The sequence below is a fragment of the Dendrobates tinctorius genome, unplaced genomic scaffold (assembly GCF_039654945.1).
Source record: "Dendrobates tinctorius isolate UK_male_01 unplaced genomic scaffold, ASM3965494v1 ptg000156l, whole genome shotgun sequence".
Lineage (NCBI taxonomy): Eukaryota > Metazoa > Chordata > Amphibia > Anura > Dendrobatidae > Dendrobates > Dendrobates tinctorius.
In genome coordinates this window covers 16,149,695-16,176,571 of record NW_027361823.1, presented here as the reverse complement: position 1 = coordinate 16,176,571, position 26,877 = coordinate 16,149,695, and the positions used below count along the sequence as shown (strand labels likewise).

At 45.4% G+C, this 26,877-nt stretch overlaps 1 protein-coding gene across 2 annotated transcripts in view; it reads left to right on the top strand.

The window, feature by feature from the left end:
• Positions 1-26,877, top strand: part of PCDH15 (protocadherin related 15) — a 2,659,104-nt gene that overhangs the window by 1,491,012 nt on the left and 1,141,215 nt on the right. For both annotated transcript variants that reach the window (XM_073548247.1, XM_073548246.1), the window contains exon 15: positions 24,716-24,909. In XM_073548247.1, coding sequence (XP_073404348.1) covers positions 24,716-24,909 — 194 coding nt within the window. The remainder of the gene's footprint in view (positions 1-24,715; positions 24,910-26,877) is intronic.

The following is a 26,877-nucleotide window of genomic DNA, read 5'->3' as shown; positions in this document are numbered from 1 at the left end:
CTATAAAGAACCAGTACCCGCTTCCACTCATCCCTGATCTTTTTAATCAGCTAATGGGAGCCCGTTGGTTTACTAAACTTGACTTCCGGGGGGCATACAATCTAATCTGCATAAGAGACGGCGATGAGTGGAAGACAGCGTTTAATACACGTCTTGGTCACTTTGAGTACCTGGTAATGCTGTTCGGACTCAGTAATGCTCCTGCAGTGTTTCAGCACTTTGTCAACGATATTTTCAGGGACATCTGTGGTGTGTATGTCGTTGTGTGCTTGGATGACATTTTAATTTACTCTACTGACCCTGTGACACATGCTCAACACGTCCATTCGGTACTGCAGAGACTGCGAGAGAACTCCTTGTTTGCTAAATTGGAGAAATGTGTCTTTTTTGCTGAGGAGGTACAATTTTTGGGGTACATGGTCTCAGGCAGAGGGTTCCGCATGGATCCTGCCAAGATCCAACCTATTAAGGCTTGGGTGCAACCCAAATCGCTGAAAGCACTGCAGCGACTTTTGGGATTTGCCAATTACTACCGTAAGTTTATCAGGGGTTTCTCAGAGATCGCCAAGTCACTCACGGATCTAACCCGGAAAGGGGCGGACGTGGCCAATTGGAATCCTGAGGCAATTCAAGCATTTTCTACGTTAAAGGAGTGCTTTGTGGCCAACCAAGTTTTAGTACAACCTGACTTAGACCGCCCATTTATTGTGGAGGTGGATGCCTCCGAAGTCGGAGTGGGAGCAGTGCTATCGCAAGGCACTGCAGCCCTCACTCAGCTGCGCCCATGTGCTTTTTTTTCCCGAAAGTTCTCTGCCACAGAGAAGAACTATGATATTGGTAATCGGGAATTACTAGCAATAAAATGGGCCTTCGAGGAATGGCGTCACTTTCTCGAAGGCGCCAAACACAAGGTCACCGTCATTACTGACCACAAAAACCTGACCTACCTGAAGTCAGCTAAAAGACTGAATTCTAGGCAGGCCAGGTGGGCCTTGTTCTTTTCAAAGTTTGATTTTTTAATCACCTTTCACCCTGGTACGAAAAATGTGAGGGCCGATGCCCTCTCTCGCAGCTTTTGCCCCACACAAACCGAAGACTGTGAACCCATTCGGATATTAGCCAATGGGATCGTCGTGTCGGCAGATTCCTTAGACCTTCTGGAGGAGATCCGTAGGTCTCCAGAACGAGCTCCGGACACTACACCCCCCAAAAAATTGTTCGTTCCGAATACCTTTCGCCTTCAAGTTCTTAAGAAGTCACATGACTCTGTTCTGGCAGGCCATCCTGGGCTCAATAATACCACCAGGTTGGTAACTAGGAACTTTTGGTGGCCGACGGTGGTCAAGGACTGAAAGAACTATGTTTCAGCATGTGAAGTCTGTGCCCGCACCAAATCCCCCCATAATTGCCCTGCTGGCTGGCTTCAGTCCTTGCCCACCCCAGAGAGTCCATGGACCCACATCTCCATGGACTTCATTACAGACCTGCCGCCCTCAGATGGGTAAACATGTATCTGGGTGGTGGTAGACAGGTTCAGCAAACAGTGCCATTTTATTCCCCTGTCTGGGTTACCTAACTCCGAAACCTTGAGCAAATTGTTCCTTGTGCACATTATACGTCTTCATGGTGTTCCGTCAAATATTGTGTCTGACAGAGGTACCCAGTTCGTCTCGAAATTCTGGAGGGCGTTCTGTAAACGCATCGGTGTTGAGTTATCCTTCTCCTCGGCCTACCACCCCGAAACCAATGGGCAAACTGAACGTACTAATCAAGCTCTGGAGCAATACCTCCGTTGATACATGTCAGGACACCAGTCCGATTGGGTGGAACATCTGCCATTGGCTGAGTTTGCCTTAAATAATCGCTACCAGGACTCCATTAAAACTACCCCTTTTTTTGTAACCTTGGATTGCATCCGCGCTTTGAGTCGTTCTCGGCTAGGATGTCGGAGCTCCCTGGGGTGGAGAAAAACATACATCGCTTGAAAACAATATGGTCTAAAGTAAATGCGAATTTGAAAGGGGCTCAGGTTAGAGAGGCTTCAGCTGCAAACAAACGACGATCCATGGGGCCACACTTGTGGGTTGGGGACAAGGTTTAGCTTTCTACTAAAAACATCAAACTTAAAGTACCATCTGCCAAACTGGGTCCCAGATTTAACGGCTCATATGAAATTATAGAAGTGGTTAACCCGGTAGCCTTCCGTTTGAAACTTACGCAGTCATTTAAATTACCTAACGTGTTCCACAAATCCCTTCTCAAACTGTATCGCTCACCAGTTCACCCTGTCCAGTCCCCTCCTCCTCCTGTTTCGGCCGGGGGCACCTTGGAGTATGAAGTCCATGGTATCCTTGACTCCCGCCTTGTGAGGGGCTCAGTACAGTATCTGATACACTGGAGGGGCTATGGCCCGGAGGAGAGATCCTGGGTTCCTGCGAGGAACGTCCATGCCAAGGCATTAATTAGGAAATTTCATCTCCTTCATCCTGATAAACCGGGTTTTGAGGGTCCGGAGGCCCCTCTTGGAGAAGGGGGTACTGTCACGTCACCATCAGACTCGGGGCCTGCTGTTCCGCCCTCAGCCATGAGGAGGCGACGGACGGTCATGCTGCCTGTGGGCTCAGGGGCTGCGGTCCGGACCTCGACCACCAGGAGGCGCCGGACTGACACATCGCCGTCAAGCTCAGGGCCTGCTGTTCCCGCCTCGGCCATTGGGAGGCGCCGTGGTTCGCACCCGAGGGATGGCAGAAACAGTGAAAGGGTTCCTGCGCAGGCGTCTAGTGGACGCAGACTCCGCTCCGCTGTCTGTCATGAAGGGGTTTGTGCATCATCATTGGGTCTGGTCCTGGGGGCGGTTCTGATGACATCAGCAGTCCGGGAGCCTGTGAGGGATGACCTGATCCCTCAAATACTTTGGTACTGGTCTTGCAAACCACCGGATATATTCTTGGTTCCCCTACGTGTTACTTTGTGATTGCCTATCGTTAACTCTGACCCCAGCATGAATTTCTGACTACTCTATTGCCTGCCGTTTTTGTACCTTGCATTTCTCCTGATTACTGACGCTGACCTTGGCCTGGATTCCTGACACTCCTCTACTGTATGACGATTTTGTACCTCCGCTACTCTCTCGGTTTGTGACCTCTGCCTGGACTCTCGACTCTGCCTCTGCCTGCCGTTTCTGTACCTCCACTGCTCGCCTGGTTTCCGACTTCATTTTTGGCTCCCTCACTGCTTTTCTATTGCGACCGTTCTGCTCTGGCACTCTGCTCCTGTTCAGACAGCGCTTCCTGGGCTCTGCAGTAAATCCAGATCCCTGTATAGGGGTAAAGGGAGTCGGTGCTACTCGGGGTGCTGTCTTTCTGCAGCCCAGACTTATAGAATCATAGAATCATAGAATCGTAGAGTTGGAAGGGACCTCCTGGGCCATCTGGTCCAACCCCCTGCTCAAAGCAGGATTCGCTAAATCATCCCAGTCAGATGTCTGTCCAACCTCTGTTTGAAGACTTCCATTGAAGGAGAACTCACCACTTCTCGTGGCAGCCTGTTCCACTCATTGATCACTCTAACTGTCAAAAAGTTTTTTCTAATATCTAATCTGTGTCTCTTCCCATTCAGTTTCATCCCATTGCTTCTAGTCTTTCCTTGTGCAAATGAGAATAAAGTTGATCCTTCTACAATGTGACAGCCCTTTAGATATTTGTAGACAGCTATTAAGTCTCCTCTCAGTCTTCTCTTTTGCAAACTAAACATTCCCAAATCCTGCAACCTTTCCTCATAAGACAGGGTTTGCAGACCGGTCACCATTCTGGTCGCTCTTTTCTGAACTTGCTCCAGTTTGTTGATGTCTTTTTTAAAATGTGGTGCCCAAAACTGGACACAATATTCCAGATGAGGTCTGACCAAAGAGGACGGACTTGCAGACGGACGTAACACCCAATAGGTATGTTCACAAAACTTATTTAATTTTCAGACTTTATTTTGAATGTAATGTAAGAAAGTTTCAAACCTTTGAGTTAAGTAAGTGGCTGAGCGAAATTAAGTTGAATCACTTTAAACCCTATCATTAGAGTGAAAGTCTCACCTAAGTATTAGGCTAGTTTCACACTTGCTTTTTTTTGCAGCGCGTTTTTCCCTCAAAAAAACGCATTGAAAAAACGCATACAAACGCATACAGATGCTGCGTTTTTTTCAAGCATTTTTATGAGCATGCATGAAAAAAATGCAGCGTTTTTATGCGTTTGTATGCGTTTTTAGTGCGTTTTTACCGCGTTTGCGTTTTTTTCCAACATTAGGTGGCCCCTCACACTAACCCAAACCATGACTTTACTAACCCTAACCCTAACCCTCACCCTGACCCTAACCCTAACCCTGACCCTGACCCTAACCCTAACCCTAACCCTGACCCTAACCCTAACCCTAACCCTTAACCAAACCATACCCTGATCCTAACCCTAACCCTGACCCTGACCCTAACCCTAACCCTAACCCTAACCCTGACCCTGACCCTAACCCTAACCCTGACCCTAACCCTGACCCTAACCCTAACCCTAACCCTGACCCTAACCCTAACCCTAACCCTGACCCTGACCCTAACCCTGACCCTAACCCTAACCCTAACCCTAACCCTGACCCTGACCCTAACCCTAACCCTGACCCTGACCCTGACCCTAACCCTAACCCTGACCCTAACCCTAACCCTGACCCTGACCCTAACCCTGACCCTAACCCTAACCCTAACCCTGACCCTAACCCTAACCCTGACCCTAACCCTGACCCTAACCCTAACCCTGACCCTAACCCTAACCCTGACCCTGACCCTAACCCTGACCCTAACCCTAACCCTAACCCTGACCCTAACCCTAACCCTGACCCTGACCCTAACCCTAACCCTAACCCTGACCCTAACCCTAACCCTAACCCTTAACCAAACCATACCCTGATCCTAACCCTAACCCTAACCCTTAACCAAACCATACCCTGATCCTAACCCTGACCCTAACCCTAACCCTAACCCTTAACCCCCTTAACTAACCCTAACTCTAGCCCAAACCCCTAAATTCCATTGTCTAAACTAATGGTTAAAAAAAAAAACCGCATGTGCAAAAAAACGCATACATAAGCATGCCAATGCGCACATATGCTCACCATAGACTTATAATGGGTGTCTTGCTGTAAAAAAAACGCATTGCGCGCGCATGCGTTTTTTTGAGGCAAGTCGGACGCCCAAAAAATGCAACAGGATGCATTTTGTGCGCCCGAGCGCATACCGCAAAAAAACGCATGCGCGGAAAAACGCGTACAAACGCATGTGTATGCGCACATAAGCGCATCCCATGCAAAGTATAGGAAAAAAACCCGCATGCGCTATTTAGCGCTAAAATACCGCAAAAAAAAACGCAAGTGTGAAACCAGCCTTAGCAAGTATTCTATACCATTATCAAAGAATGATCCATTTATTGCAATGTCAATCTGAAATAACTACATTGTAATACCTAAAGTTCTTGGAATTTATACATTCAAATTAAAACCTCCATATTGAGCCTTTGAAACAACATTTTTTTAGTGTCAGGCAAAATTTCATCATAGAACTTCCAATTAGTTTCGAACTTCTCCAAAAAGGGAAAAAATATTGCATGGGAAATTTGAAAGATGGAAACCAGTGCCTTACATTTGCATAAAATACATTTGGTTTATCAAAAAGTAATTCAGAACTGTTTTTTATGAAGGTGACCATCTGGTTTAAAGTGTAAATAGTGTTCCACAATAAGAACTTCACTTCTGCAATCAAAATCGATGGTAGTGGCGTTGTTAGTGTGGACCACATCATTCATCAAACATGGTGGTGGTTGTGTAGGATTTTTTTGATCCTTCATGACCAGGATAGCTTTCATTGGATAAATGGATATTTCTTAAGGATACTGTATGATTATCTGCCTGCACGCTAACATATAAATGAATTGGTTTGTGCAGCAAAATAATAATGTAAATTATTAGCTGCATCTGAGTTTTTAAATGGCTTAGTCAAAGCATTGAACTGGACCTCATCAAATTTCTGAAAAAGGATTTGTAAATTTAAAGAACAGCTCACGCACCAAAACTAGCTGTAAAATATGCAAGAGAGATTAGGCTTGAAGGGCTGAAAACAATGCTAATGTCACAACAATACCGCTTCATAATTATGCAAAATGTGAAACAATCCATTTTTCAGTTATATAAATGTGTCTTTCCTTATCTTTCTTCTTGGCTCAATATATTAAAAAATAGGTGTTTTAGGATGACAAACTTTAAAAAAAAATAATTTTGTAATAATGTCACAGGCTCTTTATGCCATGAATGTGTATGTGGCACTCAGTGGTTAATGATAATAATAATTTTATTTCTATAGCCTCAACATGTTCTGCAGCACTTTACATTATAGAGGGGACTTCTACAAACAATAGACATTAATACAGCATGAGATATCTTACCTACTAATGATCACTAGAGTTGAGCGACTTTTGGTTTTTTAGGGTCGCGTTTCGTTTCGTGAAACCCGACTTTTCCAAAAGTCGGGTCGAGCAAGATCGTCCGATTATAGGGAAAAGTCGGGGTCGTCCCGAAACACGAAACCCAATGTAAGTCAATGGGGAATAAAAGTCGGCAGTGAGAGGAGGACAGGAAACACACCTACAGTGCCCATTTGAATGCCAAAAAGCATCAATTCTTCTTACTTAAGCTTGTCAACCTTAATTAACTTCATAATACAAGTTATGCACTGAAAAATGGGGGTTATTTGGCTAAAGTTGTGGGGGGGAGGGCTGGCTGCAGGTTTTCATGTGCCCTGGGCGAAAGAGCGCCCCTTTAACACATACCACAACTCATCATGCTCCGATACGGCAGAGAAATAGCGGTATAGTACAATGAAAAATACCTCACATTTTACATCTCATGACGAGGCCCATCTATTTCTCCATACAGAATCATTGGTCCCATATAATGTTTGAAACAGTATATGATGAGCTCCACATAATGCTACAGTATATGTTGGTCCCCATGGATGAAGCTCCACTGTCTTATGGGCCCAAAAAATGCTCCAAACATAATGGGCCCCATTTCTAATGCTCTAGTGTATAATGGGCCCTGTAAATGCTGCTCCAGTGTCTGATGTCCACCTTTGGAATGTTCCAGTGTATGGTGGGCCCCATCTATCATTCTCCAGAGTATAGTGCTCCCCAAAAATTGCTGTCCCAACATTGAAAACAATCAAATAAGTCTCCTCGCTAGGGAATCCCTGTACTAGTCTAGACTCCTCGTCATCCCCATCTTCCATCTCACTGCACAGTATTTCAACTTTGCAAGTGCTGTGATCCTGGGCAAGCAGGGGGGGCCCACTCGTTGGCGACGGCACTGGCACAGGGCCCCTGATAGTACGGTGGTGTGTCTGATGGCGGGTGGGCCGAACCTGCATTTTCATCTGCAGCTTACTCTTTGTCACCGTGTAAGATGGAACTGTATATGGGAAGGGTAACCTGAGTTTTATCAGGGTCAGATTCAGGCTGGGTAGCGTGCGAGGGGAATGTAGTGGTCTGGGTCAATGTACCAGCAGATTCATCGAGCAGTAGCTGGGCATCAGTGCACTTGTGTCGCCCCCAGGAGTACGGTCGCCACAGTGGCATTACCTTCTTCCTAGGGAGTGTGATGTCATGCTTGGGAGCAACGAAGGATCTCTCTAGCAGGTTAACTGATTGGGCGGCATTATTCCCACGAGTCATGACCCTCCAAACAGCGTTCATGAAGGCAAAGTGTTTGTTTTACGTGGGCAGTATGGTTGCAAAGCTGAACCTTAAAGGAATGTCCAGAAGGGCACCACCAGGAGTGGAGCCTACGGTTAAATTCGACTCCACCTGGGAAACCTCAACCATGCCAGCTACAGAACAGATGCACACATTGCAAGCTTAATTCCGTTAACGAACGAGACTCCGTCATGCCCCGCGGTCCGAGTCCGGCTTACTAGAGGGACACGTGAGGCTCTGGCACATGAGATTGGCCAATAACTGGTGTGTCATGCCCTTACATGTCCGTGGCTGCATGTGCGCTACACTGAAAAGGCCAGCGTTTGTCGCTTACATGTGCAGATAACCCGCTGAACAACGTTAGTGATGGGGATCACTGATTACAATTATTACCCGCGAACAATGATTTCCCAGTAAGTGCAGGTCAACCGCAGTTCCGGAATTAGGCCTAACCGTCATTCCTGAAAAAATGAAAAATTTACGTGTGCAAACCACAGGTGCTGTAGCTTGCTTAACAGCTCGCCAGCCGTTCTCACGCCCAGTATGGATTACACGTGATTGCACAAAGGTGAGAAAGGGTACCGTATCCCCGGATAACATGTATGGATAGCGTACACATTCAAAATATATGTCTCAGGAGGCAGGCTCAGATGGTGTTAGGCCCAGTATGGATTGCACGTGATTGCACAAAAGGTTAGAAAGGGTACCGTATCCCCAGATAACATGTATGGATAGCGTACACATTCAAAATATATGTCTATACATCAGGAGGCAGGCTCAGACGGTGTTAGGCCCAGTATGGATTGCACGTGATTGCACAAAGGTTAGAAAGGGTACCGTATCCCCGGATAACATGTATGGATAGCGTACACATTCAAAATATATGTCTTAGGAGGCAGGCTCAGACGGTGTTAGGCCCAGTATGGATTGCACGTGATTGCACAAAGGTTAGAAAGGGTACCGTATCCCCAGATAACATGTATGGATAGCGTACACATTCAAAATATATGTCTCAGGAGGCAGGCTCAGACGGTGTTAGGCCCAGTATGGATTGTACGTGATTGCACAAAGGTTAGAAAGGGTACCGTATCCCCAGATAACATGTATGGATAGCGTACACATTCAAAATATATGTCTATACATCAGGAGGCAGGCTCAGACGGTGTTAGGCCCAGTATGGATTGCACGTGATTGCACAAAGGTTAGAAAGGGTACCGTTTCCCCGGATAACATGTATGGATAGCGTACACATTCAAAATATATGTCTCAGGAGGCAGGCTCAGACGGTGTTAGGCCCAGTATGGATTGCACGTGATTGCACAAAGGTTAGAAAGGGTACCGTATCCCCAGATAACATGTATGAATATCGTACACATTCAAAATATATGTCTCAGGAGGCAGGCTCAGACGGTGTTAGGCCCAGTATGGATTGCACATGATTGCACAAAGGTTAGAAAGGGTACCGTATCCCCAGATAACATGTATGGATAGCGTACACATTCAAAATATATGTCTATACATCAGGAGGCAGGCTCAGACGGTGTTAGGCCCAGTATGGATTGCACGTGATTGCACAAAGGTTAGAAAGGGTACCGTTTCCCCGGATAACATGTATGGATAGCGTACACATTCAAAATATATGTCTCAGGAGGCAGGCTCAGATGGTGTTAGGCCCAGTATGGATTGCACGTGATTGCACAAAGGTTAGAAAGGGTACCGTATCCCCGGATAACATGTATGGATAGCGTACACATTCAAAATATATGTCTCAGGAGGCAGGCTCAGACGGTGTTAGGCCCAGTATGGATTGCGCGTGATTGCACAAAGGTTAGAAAGGGTACCGTATCCCCGGATAACATGTATGGATAGCGTACACATTCAAAATATATGTCTCAGGAGGCAGGCTCAGACGGTGTTAGGCCCAGTATGGATTGCACGTGATTGCACAAAGGTTAGAAAGGGTACCGTATCCCCAGATAAAATGTATGGATAGCGTACACATTCAAAATATATGTCTATACATCAGGAGGCAGGCTCAGACGGTGTCAGGCACAGTATGGATTTGACGGCCCAGATTACACAGCGGAGGAGCAGGGAGAGGTAAAGATTGCAAATGCTGGGGCCCTGCCCAAGCAAGGGGGGCCCACTCGTGGGCGTCGGTACTGGCACTGGGCCCCTCATAGTACAGCGGTGTGTCTGACGGCGGGTGTGCACCACCACCGTCAGAGACACTTGATTGCACTATGAGGGACCCTGTGCCAGTGCCCGCGCCCAAGAGTCGGCCTACCCACCTGTCCAGGGCAACGGCACTCGCACGGTGTCGTGCGCTAGGTGGTGACCCCGGCCATGGGGGGGAGGCCGCACAGTTAGGGAGTTTTAGAAAGTGGCATATGTTGATGTTGGACATTCAGCTGATGCAAAAGGCGAAATAGGTGAAGTACCAGGAAGAGGTGGACCAAAGCAAGCCATTTTTCTGTCACCCTATGTGTCATCAGGGGAAGGTGGGACAAAATTCTTGGAAACCCATGCATGGTTCATTTTAATGAAGGTTAAATCATCCACATTTTGGGTTAACAGACGGGTCCTTTTTTCTGTCAGGATTGATCCAGCTGCACTGAAGACTCTTTCCGATAGCACACTTGCAGCTGGGCAAGCGAGCTCCTGTAAGGCATATTGGGCCAATTCAGGCCAGGTGTCCAGTTTAGCAGCCCAATAGTCAAAGGGGAATGACCTGTGTGGGAGAACATCGATATGGGAGGAAAAGTAGTTTGTAACCATAGTTGACAACTGCTGTCTCCTGTCACTTTCCATCGATGCAGTATTACCAGTTGTGTGAGCGGTATTTGAAAAATCAGTCCACAACATTGTCATGAAACCCCTGTCTCCAATGCCACTTCTGCTGTGTGCACCACGAACACCTCTGCCAAGCTGCCCCCGGCCCGTATGGCTCGTGTGAGAACCATCACCGCTGCTGTGTGCTGGGAATGCCTCAAGCAACCGATTTACCAGAGTTGCTTGTTTATTAGCCAATATTAGGTCAAGGTTCTCCTGTGGCATGATGTTTTGTAATTTGCCTTTATAGCGTGGATCCAGGATGCTGGCCAACCAGTAGTCGTCATCGTTCATCATTTTGGCAATGCGGGGGTCCCTTTTTAGGATCTGCAAGGCATAATCTGACATGTGGGCCAATGTTCCCGGTGTCAATGATGCACTGCGAGTGCTGGGTGGAGGAGCACTTTCTGGCAAATCCACATCCCTCCAGTCACGCACAAACCCTGTACCAGGCCTTGCCACGCCAACATTTTCACTTGCCCCACGAGATGCATCCTCCTCCCCTAAGTAATCATCCCCATCATCATCCTCCTCCTCCTCTTCTTCCTCCACCTCGTCCAGGAGAGGTCCCTGAGCAGACAATGGCTGAATGTCATCAAGGATTCCCTCCTCCTCTTCCTCCTCATCAACATTGGCTGCAGATGCCTGCTCCTTAAGGTGCGTCAAAGTTTGCATGAGCAGACGCATAAGTGGGATGCTCATGCTTAGGATGGCGTCGTCTGCGCTTACCAGCCGTGTGCATTCCTCAAAACACTGAAGGACTTTACAGAGGACTTTCAGCTTCGACCACTGCACACCTGTCAACTCCATGTCTGCTCTCAAAGTGCCTGGCCGTGTATCCTCCCACAAATGCATTATGGCCTGCCTCTGCTCGCACAGCCGCTCCACCATGTGCAGGGTGGAGTTCCACCTTGTTGCAATGTCGATAATGAGGCAGTGGTTGGGAAGGTGGAGCAATCGCTGCAGCTTCTGCATACGAACGGAGTGTACAGGCGACCGGCGGATGTGCGCGCACAGTCTTCGCACTTTCTGGAGCAGGGCTGTTAACTCCGGATAATTTTTGAGGAAGCACTGCACCACCAGGTTCAAGGTGTGAGCCAAGCAAGGTATGTGGCTGAGTTTTGAAAGGGCTATGGCTGCCACAAAATTACGGCCGTTATCACTAACTACCTTGCCTGCCTCAAGATGTACACTGCCCAGCCATGACTCAGTTTGTCGCTTCAAGTACTCGGCCAGCACCTCGGCGGTGTGTCTGTTGCCCAAACACATCATCTGCAACACAGCCTGCTGATGCTTTCCACTAGCTGCTCGATAGGGGGACACATCGTGTGCAACATTGGCAGCTGCAGATGGAGTGCTCGTACGACTGCGCTCTGTGGACGAGCTTTCGCTTCTGGAGGAGGAGGAGGAGGGTCGAACGCCTACAGCCAACTGTTTCCTATACCGTGGGCTAGGCAGCACTGTCCCACCACCGCTGTCCCCTGTGGACCCTGCATCCACCACATTAACCCAGTGCGCAGTGATGGACACGTAACGGCCCTGGCCATGCTGACTGGACCATGCATCAGTTGTGAGGTGCACCTTTCCGCTCACTGACTGCTTGAGTGCATGGACAATGCGGTCTTTCACATGATGGTGGAGGGCTGGGATGGCTTTGCGAGAGAAGAAGTGGCGACTGGGTAGGTCATAGCGTGGTACTGCATAGGCCATGAGTTCGCGGAAAGCTGTGCTTTCCACCAACCGAAAGGGCATCATCTCAAACGAGATTAGTTTGGCAATGTGGGCGTTCAAACCCAGTGTACGCGGATGAGAGACTGAGTACTTTCTTGACCTACTCATAGTGTCTGGGAGGGTGAGCTGGACTTGAGAGCTGCATATGGTGGAAGTAGCGGTGGACAGGGCGTACTGAGAGAGGGTTGATGATGGTGATAGCGTTGGTGTTCTTTCTGATGGCCTAGAATCAGTCTTTCGTTGATATAACAGTGGGATTCCCTGACTGCTGTGGCCTTGCAACGACACCTCAACATTTGCTGCTGTGCTAACCGGTGGGCTTACAGTGGGGGAAACAATGTAGCGTTGCTGACTACCTTCGTTGTGATCAGTTGCACATGTGGCACTTGAGGTTTGGTGTTGTGTCCACGCTTGCAAGTGCATGCTGGTTAAATGTCTAAGCATGCAACTGGTATTCAAATTTTTCAGATTTTTCCCTCGGCTAAAGGTCTTTGCGCACTTCTTACAGATAACCTTGGCCTGATCATGAGGATTTTGTTCAAAAAAGTGCCACACTGCACTCTTCCTACTTTGGCAGACATTTTGCGGCCTAGCACGCTGTGATCTTTTGACCCTCTGGACAAGCTGTCCAGCAACTCTTTTAATGTTTGGAACCTGTCTTTGGAGTGCTACGGGCCTGCCAGATAACAGCTGTTGCGATGTCGATGTCTGCTGTGGATGCTCCTCATCTGAGCTATTGGAAGCAGCACCCTCTTCCCCCAATGGATGCCAATCTGGGTCAACAACTGGGTCATCCATCACCTCCTCTTCTATGTCATGTGCACCTTCCTCTGTGTCACCGTGTATGGTGGTATAGTGTGCGGGAAGGGGCACCTGAGTCTCATCAGGGTCAGAATCTGGCTCTGTACACTGCGAGGACAATGTAGTGCTCTGAGTGAATGTACCAGCAGAATCATCCATCAGCGGCTGTGCATCAGTGCACTCCATGTCAGATTCATCTTTGCCTGGGTAATTCACCATTTGACTTGATAATCCAGGCATGGTATGTGAAAACAGCTCCATGGAGTAATCAGTAGTATGGCCTGCGTCATCCTTCAATCTTGGTTGGGGTGAAGGACACAAGGAAAGGTGTGGTTCATGAACATGAGCCTCCAATGACGACTCAGTGCTTTTACTTTTTACAACTGAAAAGAGGAGGCGATAGAGCTGGAGGTTGAGTCAGCAATGTAAGACAAAACTTTTTCCTGATGCTCTGGCTTTAAAAGCGGTTTGCCAACTCCTAGAAAACTAAGCGTTCGAGGCCTTATGTAGCCAGACGATGACGCAGGCTCAACACCTCCTGCATTCGGTCCTATTTTGCTCTTGCCACTACCATCAGATCCACCACCAACACCATCATTACCAGCTGCCAACCCCCGCCCAATTCCACGGCCTCTTCCACCAGCCTTCCTCATTTTTGGTAGAAATGTAGACAAAATCCAACAAACTATATAGTAATGTAAAACAAGGTACAAGGTGTCTATAGGACAGGGGAGATTTTGAATTTCTGCAGACACTTGTGGACACTGGACACTTTTGGATTGTGTGAGGCCCACTGATATCTGAGCGCTATGTGACAGGCTCGATGGCACAGCTGTGACCAAAGTGACTAGAGGATAAGGGAGATTTTGAATCTCTGCACACACTTTTGGACACTGGACACTTTTGGATTGTGTGAGGCCCACTGATATCTGAGCGCTATGTCACAGGCTCGATGGCACAGCTGTGACCAAAGTGACTAGAGGATAAGGGAGATTTTGAATCTCTGCACACACTTTTGGACACTGGACACTTTTGGATTGTGTGAGGCCCAATGAATATCTGAGCGCTATGTGACAGGCTCGATGGCACAGCTGTGACCAAAGTGACTAGAGGATAAGGGAGATTTTGAATCTCTGCACACACTTTTGGACACTGGACACTTTTGGATTGTGTGAGGCCCACTGATATCTGAGCGCTATGTGACAGGCTCGATGGCACAGCTGTGACCAAAGTGACTAGAGGATAAGGGAGATTTTGAATCTCTGCACACACTTTTGGACACTGGACACTTTTGGATTGTGTGAGGCCCACTGATATCTGAGCGCTATGTGACAGGCTCGATGGCACAGCTGTGACCAAAGTGACTAGAGGATAAGGGAGATTTTGAATCTCTGCACACACTTTTGGACACTGGACACTTTTGGATTGTGTGAGGCCCAATGAATATCTGAGCGCTATGTGACAGGCTCGATGGCACAGCTGTGACCAAAGTGACTAGAGGATAAGGGAGATTTTGAATCTCTGTACACACTTTTGGACACTGGACACTTTTGGATTGTGTGAGGCCCAATGAATATCTGAGCGCTATGTCACAGGCTCGATGGCACAGTTGTGACCAAAGTGACTAGAGGATAAGGGAGATTTTGAATCTCTGCACACACTTTTGGACACTGGACACTTTTGGATTGTGTGAGGCCCAATGAATATCTGAGCGCTATGTGACAGGCTCGATGGCACAGCTGTGACCAAAGTGACTAGAGGATAAGGGAGATTTTGAATCTCTGCACACACTTTTGGACACTGGACACTTTTGGATTGTGTGAGGCCCAATGAATATCTGAGCGCTATGTCACAGGCTCGATGGCACAGCTGTGACCAAAGTGACTAGAGGATAAGGGAGATTTTGAATCTCTGCACACACTTTTGGACACTGGACACTTTTGGATTGTGTGAGGCCCAATGAATATCTGAGCGCTATGTGACAGGCTCGATGGCACAGCTGTGACCAAAGTGACTATAGGATAAGGGAGATTTTGAATCTCTGCACACACTTTTGGACACTGGACGCTTTTGGATTGTGTGAGGCCCACTGATATCTGAGCGCTATGTCACAGGCTCGATGGCACAGCTGTGACAAAAGTGACTAGAGGATAAGGGAGATTGGATTGCTTTTAAAAAAGCAGTTTGCGGAGCAGTGGGTAAACAGCAATGCAGGAATGTCAGGAAGCCTTAGAAGGCAGCCCAACAACCAACACCACTGATACACCACTATATAGCCTCCCCTTGCACTGCACACACAGTGATTGGTGTGTTGTGCAGGCCAAATCGCTAGCAGCAGAAGCAGTTTTTTTGTCTTCTTCCCTGCCTAAAGCTCTCCCTACAGAATCAGCAACCTCTCCCTATACTGAGATCGGCAGAAGTAAGATGGCGGTCGGCGTGCACGCCCTTTTATACCCCCTGTGACGCCCACCAAAGCAAGCCAATCACTTGCATGCCCTTCTGAAAGATGGTGGTGACCCCTGCCTATGTCATCACGTTGCCCACAGTGTCCGTGGATCCTGATTGGCTGAAAAAGAGCGCAAAACAAACTTTTGAAACGCGACTTTGGCGCGTAAGTCGCCGACCTCATGGCCGACCTCATCCTAGGGTCGGGTTTCGTTTCATGAAACCCGACTTTGCCAAAAGTCGGCGACTTTTGAAATTGTTCGACCCGTTTCGCTCAACTCTAATGATCACTAATAGGTCATGAATAACAAAAATAGGCGACTCTCCATAAATAGAGCCCACAAGAGACACTAGAGTAAAAAAAAAACAAAATTCAAGTTGTATAGAAAGTCAAAAAATTACTGTTTATTGTATAAACACTACATAATTTACACAATCACAACTAACATTCATCTAAATGAGAGTACATTCATGGTGAGCAACACATTTGCATGGACTGCAGGCTATACAGAATACACCAAGGTAAAAAAAGAGTGTAAAATTGTAACACCACGTGGAGTTCAATATCAGTTTAGTATTATAGCAGGGAGCTGATGCATGGATATTAATAATTTCAGCAGTCTCTACAATTTGACTAATATCGCTGTGCCCATCAGGACCTATACCCACAGCAGTTCCCAGAAACAGATTCCATACTTAGAAATATGCCCAGTTAGTTGCTTCATAAAGTGCCATAAATAGTGCAGTTACTGTAGCAATTTCTTACCCATGTGGAGGCCTGCCCTGACCTCGCTAATGCCCGACATGTTTCACCCAACAGGGCTTCCTCGGGGGGCTGTGTGGTGGCAGCTATGGCTACTGTGTCATATATATAGGGGACTGAACTGAAGGAACCTGGTCCATGCCATCTTTAGAATGCGCAGGGGGTATGTAACCTCCCGACGCGTCACATCTGACCATCCCAGAACCCGGCGAGTGTCGTCATTGCTTCACCGATGCCCGGTGGGGCCGTACAGATGCCTTCAGTGGCGCGACAGGCAAGCCCACACTGCACATGTTCCCAGCTCTTCTGTGTGGACCCAATATGTGGGGATGTTGATTAAACCACTAACCCGTGTATGACGTGCTTACGTCAGGATTTATTGTATACACAAAGGACAAAGGAATAATTATCTACTACATCTATCGTGTTACCCGGTGTTAGGAGTGGCGGAAGACACTAAATAAAAATAAATAAAGTGCCTTCGCCACTCGGGATCCACCGTGCGGTGGATGGAAAAACCGCTGCTAAAAGTGGCAGAGCACTATGGCAGTAATGTGCACAGGGTTTTAACTGCACCCAGTGCACTGAAGCAAGCTCTGTTATGCTCACAGAGCTGCAGGAAAAAGAATAAACTAAACGCTGAGTCTGTTCAGGGTCACAGACTTTCAGCGACGCAGACACGGCATTAAGGGTCACAGGAGTAGCCTTAGACAGCAGGACTACTCCGTCTAGACCTGCCGTAAAATGAGGTGCATGGCGTCACAACTGTGGACGCAGAGATAAGCTTCAACTGCAGTGCAACAAGAACTGAGCTGCTGGCAAGGCGCTGCAATAATGCTGGCGCAATGCAGATGCTAAGCTGCTGAGCAAGATGGAGCTAAGGCACGCTGGCTCTAGCGCTGCTACTGGCTGAACCCAAACACTCACACAATCGTATTATCAGAGGGAAAGGGTTTCTTAATAAGTCAGTCACCAGACCAAGCATCCATCACCATACATACAGCAGCAAGTATGAAAAATACTAGCGCATGGCGGAACAGCCATGTGCACTTTTTATACCAAACGGGACCTTCCGGAAATCTCCAAGGCTCCAGGAGGAGCCAATAGGATTTGACACAGGACCTGAGCACCTGACTCCCGAACTCCAATGGGAGTTCGTCCCATGAGCATGCTCAGTTGAGGGAACAAAGGACTTATCCTCTGGAGAGAGTTGCCGCAAGGCACTCTCCTCTGCAATCTCCTCTGCAGCAGATGAAGCACAGGAGACTGCAGAATGTAAAGGTCTAGATTTCATCATAGGAGAGGAAGAAATCTGACTCCTAACACCCGGCATGTAAAAATCCTTACAATTAATTAAATATTTTTGTATACACTCTATAGTGTTACCTAGGCATAAGAGATAAAAAGGGGGTACTTCTAACTCAATTAATACAAAAACACATATTGAATGCACACATTCAGACACAAAATAAGGAAGTACATCATAATATAACGTGTAATTTGTCGACAAAATGCATAGATTTAGGACGGCAGACATTCTTCATCTGTAGGTCCCCTTCAGTTTTTCCCCATAATGGTTTAGTTGGATCACCAAAGAATAGAATGTCATGGAAACGCAACCTCATAGAGACTGTCTTATTAGTCTAACAAATAAAAATAATTAAAAATGCACATAGCATACCAAACAAAATTAAAAACAAGACTGAGGACACAATCAATGAAATGGTGTAATGAACAGATGCTCATTGAGTCCTTGTGGGACATTGTGCCCAGGGTCACTATCCACCGGCATTCCAGTTGCGCAAGGGCTCATTTGTAATCCCCTCCTCTAGCTCCGCAATGAATGTGGTCAATTCCACGGACCAAAAGCCCTTTTGGGTTTGAGTCGTGGCACAGCCTAAAATGCCTGGGGATCATCTTTAGGCTAGAAATGTCAGTGGAGTCCCTGGCCGCCACAATGTCCCTCACATGTTCTCGTGTCCTTATACGAAGTTCTCGAGATGTCAAGCCCACACACACTAATTTGCACTGGCAAGATGCATGGTACACCTCAAATTTAGTACTACAAGAAATATAGGAGAATATTTTATACTCCTTAGTGTCATCAGCTGACACAAATGTGGTGGCCCGATGGATATTAGTGCAGTTCCGACACGAGCCACATGGAATGCAGCCCCATCTTTGTTTACCCACACCAAAGAAATCCCTTGGGGGGCTGCTACATAGTGGCTCCTTACCAACAAGTCCTTAAGATTTTTACCCCTCCGGGCCGTCATGAGTGGAATAGTGGGCAAAACCCGATTTAGAGATGGGTAGGTCTGGAGTACTGACCAATGTCTCCGTAGTATCTGGCGCATCTCACTACACTGTTCATTATATGTAGAAATTAACCTGAGGGTAAAATCATTTTTATCCGTGCGACCAGAACCACAGAGAAGTTGGTTGCGAGGAGTCCGCCGAGCCCAGGAGTACCCTCTTTTAATGCAGCGATTGCTGTAGCTGAGTTCGCGAAACCTGGAGATCAGGTCCCGGGCCTGGCTTTTAAAGGTCACATCGGTAGAGCATACCCTTTTCATTCTTAAGAATTGCCCAATGGGCACTGCTTCAATGGTAGATGAGGTATGGGCCGAGGTAGCATATAATAGAGAGTTAACCAAAGTCTCCTTTCGGAAGACATCCGTTTGTACTCTGCCCAATCCATCCACCATTATTTTTATGTCCAAAAAGTCGATCTCTCTTGCATCGATTTTATATGTGAGTTTGATATTTACATTATTTCTGTTAAGCTCACCAATGAAGTCCCTAAAGCCAGGCACGGTCCCTTGCCAAATAATCAACACATCGTCTATAAATCTATACAAGCATTGAGCATGGGACACGGCCTGCATGTCGCCTCTGAAGAGCCCCTCTCCCAAAAACCAAGAAAGAGGTTTGCGTACGATGGCGCACAGGCTGCGCCCATCGCAGTTCCGCGTTGCTGCAAAAAAACGGTCTTTAAAAATAAAATAGTTGTGTCAAAATGAATTCTAAAGGCCCTTTTACATTTAGCGATGCACCAGCGATCCGACGAGCGATCCGACCCGGTCAGGATCGCTGGCGCATCGCTAAATGATCGCTAGTGAGCTTTCATACAGAAAGATCTCACAGCGATGCAGCAGCGACGCAGCGCACAATACTTACCATTCACACACAGCGATCCTGCGTCCTCCCGCCCGCCTCCACGCGTCGCTGGACGTCACAGCAGGAAGTCTCAGCAGGAAGCGCCCGACGAGAAATGGAGCCGGACATTCTCGCGCGATCAGCGATGAGCAGCGGGGGAGCCGGTCGTTGGTAAGTATCACACATAGCGATATCGCTAGCAATATCGCTATAACGTCACAAAACCAGTGACGTTTTAGCGATATTGCTAGCGATATTGCTTAGTGTAAAACCCCCTTAAGAGCTCCAGGATTAGCAAGCAGAGAGAGGCGTCATAACTGCTAGAGCTCAGGAAAAAACTCACAATAGACATTACAGCATACGAATAAACACATAGGTCAAAACAGATACCAAGAGGAGTGAGGGCCCTGCTCGCAAGCTTACAATCTATAAGAAAAAAGGGGAGACACGAAAGGTGGATGATAACTATTGCTTTTATTATTTGGACCAGCCATAGTGTAAGAATCGGGTGTTTCTGTTGCTGCATGAACCAGTTAACAGTCTAAATATGTAAGAATACAGACACAGAGGGCTATTAAATGCATAAAGCATGTGAGAACATGATGCGAGGAACCTGGTCATGGTAAAAAATTTTGAATGGGCCACACAGGGATATTTAGGTTAATGCGTTGAGGCGATAGGCCAGTCTGAACAAATGTGTTTTTAGGGCATGCTTAAAACTGTAGGGATTGGGAATTAATCGTATTAACATGGGTAGTGCATTCCAAAGAATTGGCGCAGCACGTGAAAAGTTTTGGAGATGAGAGTGGGAGGCTCTGATTATTGAGGATGTTAACCTCAGGTCATTAGCAGAATGGAGGGCACGGGTAGGGTGGTAGGCTAGGCTGAGACAAAGGAGGAGATGTAGGATGGTGCTGAGCCATGGAATGCTTTGTGGGTGAGGGTAATAAGTTTATACTGAATTCTGGAGTGGATGGGTAGCCAGTGTAAGGACTGGAACAAGGTAGAGGCATCAGTATAATGAATGATGAGGAATATGATCCTAGCTGCAGCATTCAGGACAAATTGGAGAGGGGAGAGTTTGGTAAGAGGGAGACCGATTAGTAGAGAGTTACAATAGCCCAGACGAGAATGAATAAGAGAAACAGTAAGAGTTTTTGCAGAGTCGAAAGTAAGAAAGGGTCGAATTCTAGAAATGTTTTTGAGGTGCAGATAACAAGAGCGAGCCAGTGATCGGATGGAGTAGGATCCTGACTCCAAGACTTCGCCCGTTCTGCTCCTATCCTCTGGAATGCTCTAACCCAAGATATCAGGACTATCCACAATTTGCATAATTTCAGGCGCTCCCTCAAAGCACATTTGTTCAGAGCAGCCTATCACGATCGCTAATCACAGTCATTCTATGTGTAAGTGTGCGTGTGTAGCCCATTCACTATCGCCATCTATCCCCCACTCCCTCAAGATGGCTGGACCATCATTGTAAATACACCATTGTAAATACACACCTGTACTCTGTATCTCCCCCACCTCATTGTAGATTGCAAGCACTCACGAGCAGGGTCGTCTTATTTTGCTTTAATTATTGTATTATTAACGTTGTTACTTATGACTTGTGTTTTGAAACTGTTAAACTGTAAAGCGCTGCCGAATATTTTGGTGCTATATAAAGATTATTATTATTATTATTATTATTATGTGGAGGGTGAATGAAAGTTCTGAATCAATTATGACCCCAAGACAGCGGGCATGTTGCTGGGGAGTAATGGTGGAACCACACATGGAAATGGCTATGTGGGGTAGGTTAGTAGAGGGAGGAAATAAGAGGAGTTCAGTTTTTGACAAGTTCAGTTTCAGATAGAGGGAGGACATGATGTTAGACACAGTGATAAGACAATCTCTGGTGTTTTCCAAAAAGGCAGTCGTAATATATGAATTTTATTAGAGAAAAAATAGAGTACTTATAAGAGTTTTGTGTGAATGTGATAAAAATGGCCTTTGTCATATAAGTCAAGGTTCAACCCTTCCTAGTCATGTGAATTGAATGCATTGCAGCTTGAATAACTACCACTGGAGAAGTATTTCTCGATTGTCAGTGAAGCTGCATTATGAGCTAGCTTACCTTCATCTGCTTACTCAGCCATATATCAGGGTTGAAGTAGAACTAAAGAAAACTTCTCTGCTGATAATCTTTTTCCAGCGTCATCCTGCTCTGTGCTTATTTGTAAACCCATTTTGCTAAAGGGCCAGTCACACTAAGCGATATTGCTAGCGACATCGCTATGTCTGATACTTACGTCCGACCGCTCCCCCGCTGGTTATCGCTGATCACGCGAGAACGTCCTGGACTGTTTCTCGTCGCCAGCTTCCTTCTGGGCTTCCTGTGGAGAGACGAGCGACGAGCGTGGATGCGGGCGGGAGGACGTCAGGATCGCCTAATGTGACAGGTAAGTAGCGACCCCCGTCCTCTGCTATGTCGCTGGTGAGATCTGCCTGTGTGGCAGCTCACTAGCGACCACTTAGCGATGCACCAGCGATCCTGACGGCGTCATATCGCTGGTCGGAATCACTGGTGCATCACTAAGTGTGACAGTACCTTTAGTCTGTCTGACAGGACTGAAGCCTAGAAGAAGCTTTTTATTTCTCCTGCTTCAGTCTTGCTCTGCAGCAGAGTCAGCAGTTTGCTCCTCCAACAATTGAGACACATGTCTTGTGCGATATTTCTTCTAGCTTCAACCTATCCTGACACATGATTTGGATGGGTTGCAAAAAAAAAATATGATGGCAGCCATTATTATCACATTCTCTGAAATCACTCTTAAAGAAATTCACAAAAAGGTGTATACTTTTGAACAAAGTGAAAATGTAGTAATTAGGCTGTTTCTATACCTCAAACTCACTATAATAAGTGCCTGAACTAGTTTAGGCACCTATCCAACATAAACAGGGAACTTCATATCCTTTTTAATTAGGATCAAGAAATCCCAGTGGCCAGGACTGCACAATAAGACAATTTAACATAACCAATAGATAAGAGTGGTGCTGTTTTCAAAGAAAAATGAAGGTCTATCTAATCCTGGACAATCCTTTTATTCTATACACATGCAGGTATTGCCTGTTTGGAATCTTGCAAAAAATAGTTTCTTGTTTCTACCCTATAAACAAGGAATGGAACTGCTTTATGCAAAGTCACCGACACTTTTCCTTTGTCTTTCGTAGCAGAATAATTTTGCTTGTATACCATCTTTACAGATTTTCCAGTCATATTGTTCTTTCTGTTGTAGAAAAGACAATAAATGTCTAAACCCTCCGATCTGCATTCATTATTGATACATCTATATTCAATACCACTACTCTAAACAGGCAGTTTTTTTGTAAAATCATTTGAAATATATTCAGTTTTACAAAGCTTTACAAAGCAATATAGCCTATTTTTATAGATATATTGCAAAGCAAAACTATACAGTTCAACATGTCAGAGACTTGCGTTATTACAACGTGAGAAAGACAAAGAAATGACTGTAAAATAGATATCTTTATTATTATTAATTAAGTCCAGGAATATCAAGTATGCAGCATTGTTTGGCCTCATTAAACAATACAATGGTTAAGGACAATTCTCTACTAAATATTCACTATATGAAATCATATAATATAAGTGACGAATAAACCTATTATCTAATCAAAGTTACAGTATTTGATGTGCAGCATAATTGGACTTTTTTACTGATATATTTAATTGTGACTTAGATATACAGGAATAATCTGATTCTACGAAATAGACTGCTTAAGAGTTGTTTTATGACAGTTACTTATGGTCCTCCTTTCCATAATTCTGACAGGTGTCACATGCACATCTCTCTTCCCTCACTGCTATTGGAGGTCTAAATACAGCTGAAAACATTTGCTTTCCCGCGTTTGCAGTATCAGTCAAAATTAGGGATTGGGTACTGCAATTCTGGAGATAGGCTTGGGTTCTAGGGATGGTATCCATATTTATTACACTTTTATGGCATGTCCTGCAGAAGTGTCATAAATTTCACTCATACATAAACCCTTCAATATGCAATTGCTGTTGTTACAGTTTACTGTATCTCTTCAGTTATTCATTGATTGAGGCTTATAAACAGATGCAGCCAAGATTACCTTCACACAGATATCACTGCACTGGGATATTACGTTATCAAAAAGTATAATTTGACACATTATGTGACATCAATCAATGGCTTGTGCCATGTTACTTTAAGGCAATCCACTTTGACACTGTAGTCACTGGAGTTTGATGGGTCCCAGTGCAAAATTTAGACCTTGGTCCTCACCAGCATGTTGGTTAATTGTATGGGCTCTTGTAGTGTTCTAGATCCTATAAAGACATACATGTAACCTCTTATGTACTAATTTCCTCCTACTGGCTCCTTCTTGTAATATTATCCTCCATATTGGATCCCACTCTATAACATTTTCTCCCATCCAGAGCACCATCCTTGTATAATGTCGCCATTCTGGTATAATGCCATCTATCCTGATATAAAGTTCCCTTCCTGGTATAATGTCCTTCATTCTGGTATAATGTCAACATTCTGTTATAATGCCACCCACCCAGGTATAATATAATGCTCCCATTTTGGTATAATGTCATCATTCTGGTATAATGTCCCACGTCCTGGTATAATTTCCTCATTTCTGGTATAATATTTGCCATCCTGGTTTAATGTCCCCATTTCTGATATAATATTCCCATCCTGGTATAATGTTGCCAATTCGGGAATTTAATTCTCCACCCTGGTATAGTGTCCCCAATTAATTGTACAAGACAGAACTAAAATCCATCCTTACTTTCCATAGACTTGAAATCCTAATTCTTTTAAACATAAACTCCATGCTAGGGTAATACATGGAGGACATACAAATAAATTCAAAGCAGAGCTTGTCCTTGGTTAGTTTTGAACTGATAATCCCAGTGCAGTACGTTAGAAACTATGTAGTTATAAACTGATTAATTTCCTGCTTCCTGAAATATTTCAGAAATGTGCTATTGCCATTTATTATTTAGTATCATTTTTTGAATCCCATTTAATGAATGCTTAAGGAACTTATTTCTCTAAACGGAACAGTTTCTTCTAATCTTAACATCATCTGATTTAAAGTAAAGTCACGGAGAAACAGAAATTTTAAAATTAAATGTTTTTCTTGTGTTCTTTTTTATCTCCAGCTTACAGCTGTTGATGCAGATGAAGGTGTAAATGGTCAGATTACATATGAAATCTTAGCCGGAGCTCAGGGGAAGTTTGTCATTAATAGCAAAACAGGAGTCATCACCATCACTCCAGGAGTAACGCTGACTGTTGGGGACTCATTTGCCCTTACCGTTAAAGCTTCTGACAATGCTCCTCTAGCAGAAAGAAGGTATGTATAAATATAATATAAGTACATTTGTAGAATTTTGATTGATGGAGATTTAGCACCTATTTTGATACACAGTCATTTTTTTTGTTTGGTTGATTTATTTTATGATTTTTTTAATTGCATTTATGATATTGTCCCAATATAATGATCTTCAGTAAGGAAGAGGGACTTTCACTGGAGCTGGAACCCTAGCTATCTCTGTCCTGGGGGTACTCGCATGGTAGAGAGGCCCAAGATTCCAAACTTATTATGTTCCTGAAAAAAAACCTAAACTGTCCCCTCCCCTACACCATGAGGACAGAAATAAAAGGTAAACCAGACGTAAAGGCAAAACAGGGATAACAGAAAACCTTTACCTTACAAAAGCACTAACCAACAACAGGGGGCAGGATAAGGACAAGGAGGAATAAATTAAATGGGTCAAGGGACCAGGGGATAAACACACATCCAACAGCAAACTACAGAACACCACAACTCCAACTTCAAACTTCAACAAGCTAGCTTTAGCACACAGCACTGGAAGATGAATCTCCAATATCAACAACAAACTTCTATTCAGCACAGTGTCTCCTAAGAGCAAGGAAGTGGAGCTTTCACCACCAGGACAGAGAGGGTCAGGCCAGATTTTATAGGAAGAGATAACAACCAGATCAGAAGCAGCTGAAATGATGCTGAATGTTTCTGACTAGCATAGAAACAGTTGTTAACCTCTTCAGCACCAAAGGGAACTAAATGCATTTAATATGAGATCCAAATACACAGGATAAATGGAAGATCTGCAATTAGTGTTGAGTGATACCGTCCGATACTTAAAAGTATCGGATTGGATGGTATCGGCCGATCTAAAAAAAATATCGGGTATCGCCGATTTCGATACCGGAAGTCCCATTCAAGTCTATGGGACTTCCGGTATTGGAATAAGAAAAACCTATTTTTGCCTTGTACAGCCTCTCTGGGGTCTGTACGGGCCTTTCGGGGGGCTGTGCCGGCCTGCCGGGGGGTCTGTGCAGGCTCCGGTGGTCTGTGTCGGCCTGCCGGGGGGCTGTGCCGGCCTGCCGGTGGTCTGTGCAGGCTCCGGTGGTCTGTGCCGGCCTGCCGGGGGGCTGTGCCGGCCTGCCAGTGGTCTGTGCAGGCTCCGGTGGTCTGTGCAGGCATCGTCCGATGGGGCTACAAGTCCCATCGGGCGATGCCTGCTACCATGACAGTGATTGACACATTAGCCAATGATGGGACAGTAGTAGTCCCATCATCCGGCTAATGTGTTGAATGTAAAAAAAAAAAAAAAAAATTACATGCTACATACATGCTACATACATACAACATGCATACTACATATATACTACATGTAACATACATTCTACATACATGCTACATACTACATGCATGCTACATACATGCTACATACTACACACATGCTACATACATACTACATATATACTACATGTAACATACATACTACATATATACTACATGTAAGATACATACTACATACATGCTACATACTACATGCATGCTACATACTACATACATGCTACATACATACTACATACATAATACATATATACTACATGCATGCAACACACATACAACATATATACTACATGCATGCAACATGCATACTACATATATACTATATATACTATATGTAACATACATACTACATATATACTACATGCTACATACATGCAACATACACACTACATGCTACATACATGCAACATACATACTACATACATGCTACATGCATACACACTACATGCTACATACATGCAACATACATACTACATACATGCTACATGCATGCAACATACATACTGCATACATACTACATACATGCTACATACATACCACATGCATGCAACATGCATACTACATATATACTGCATATATACTACATGCATGCAACATACATACATACTACATACAATACATACATATAGACATACAGTACATAAAACATAGAGTACA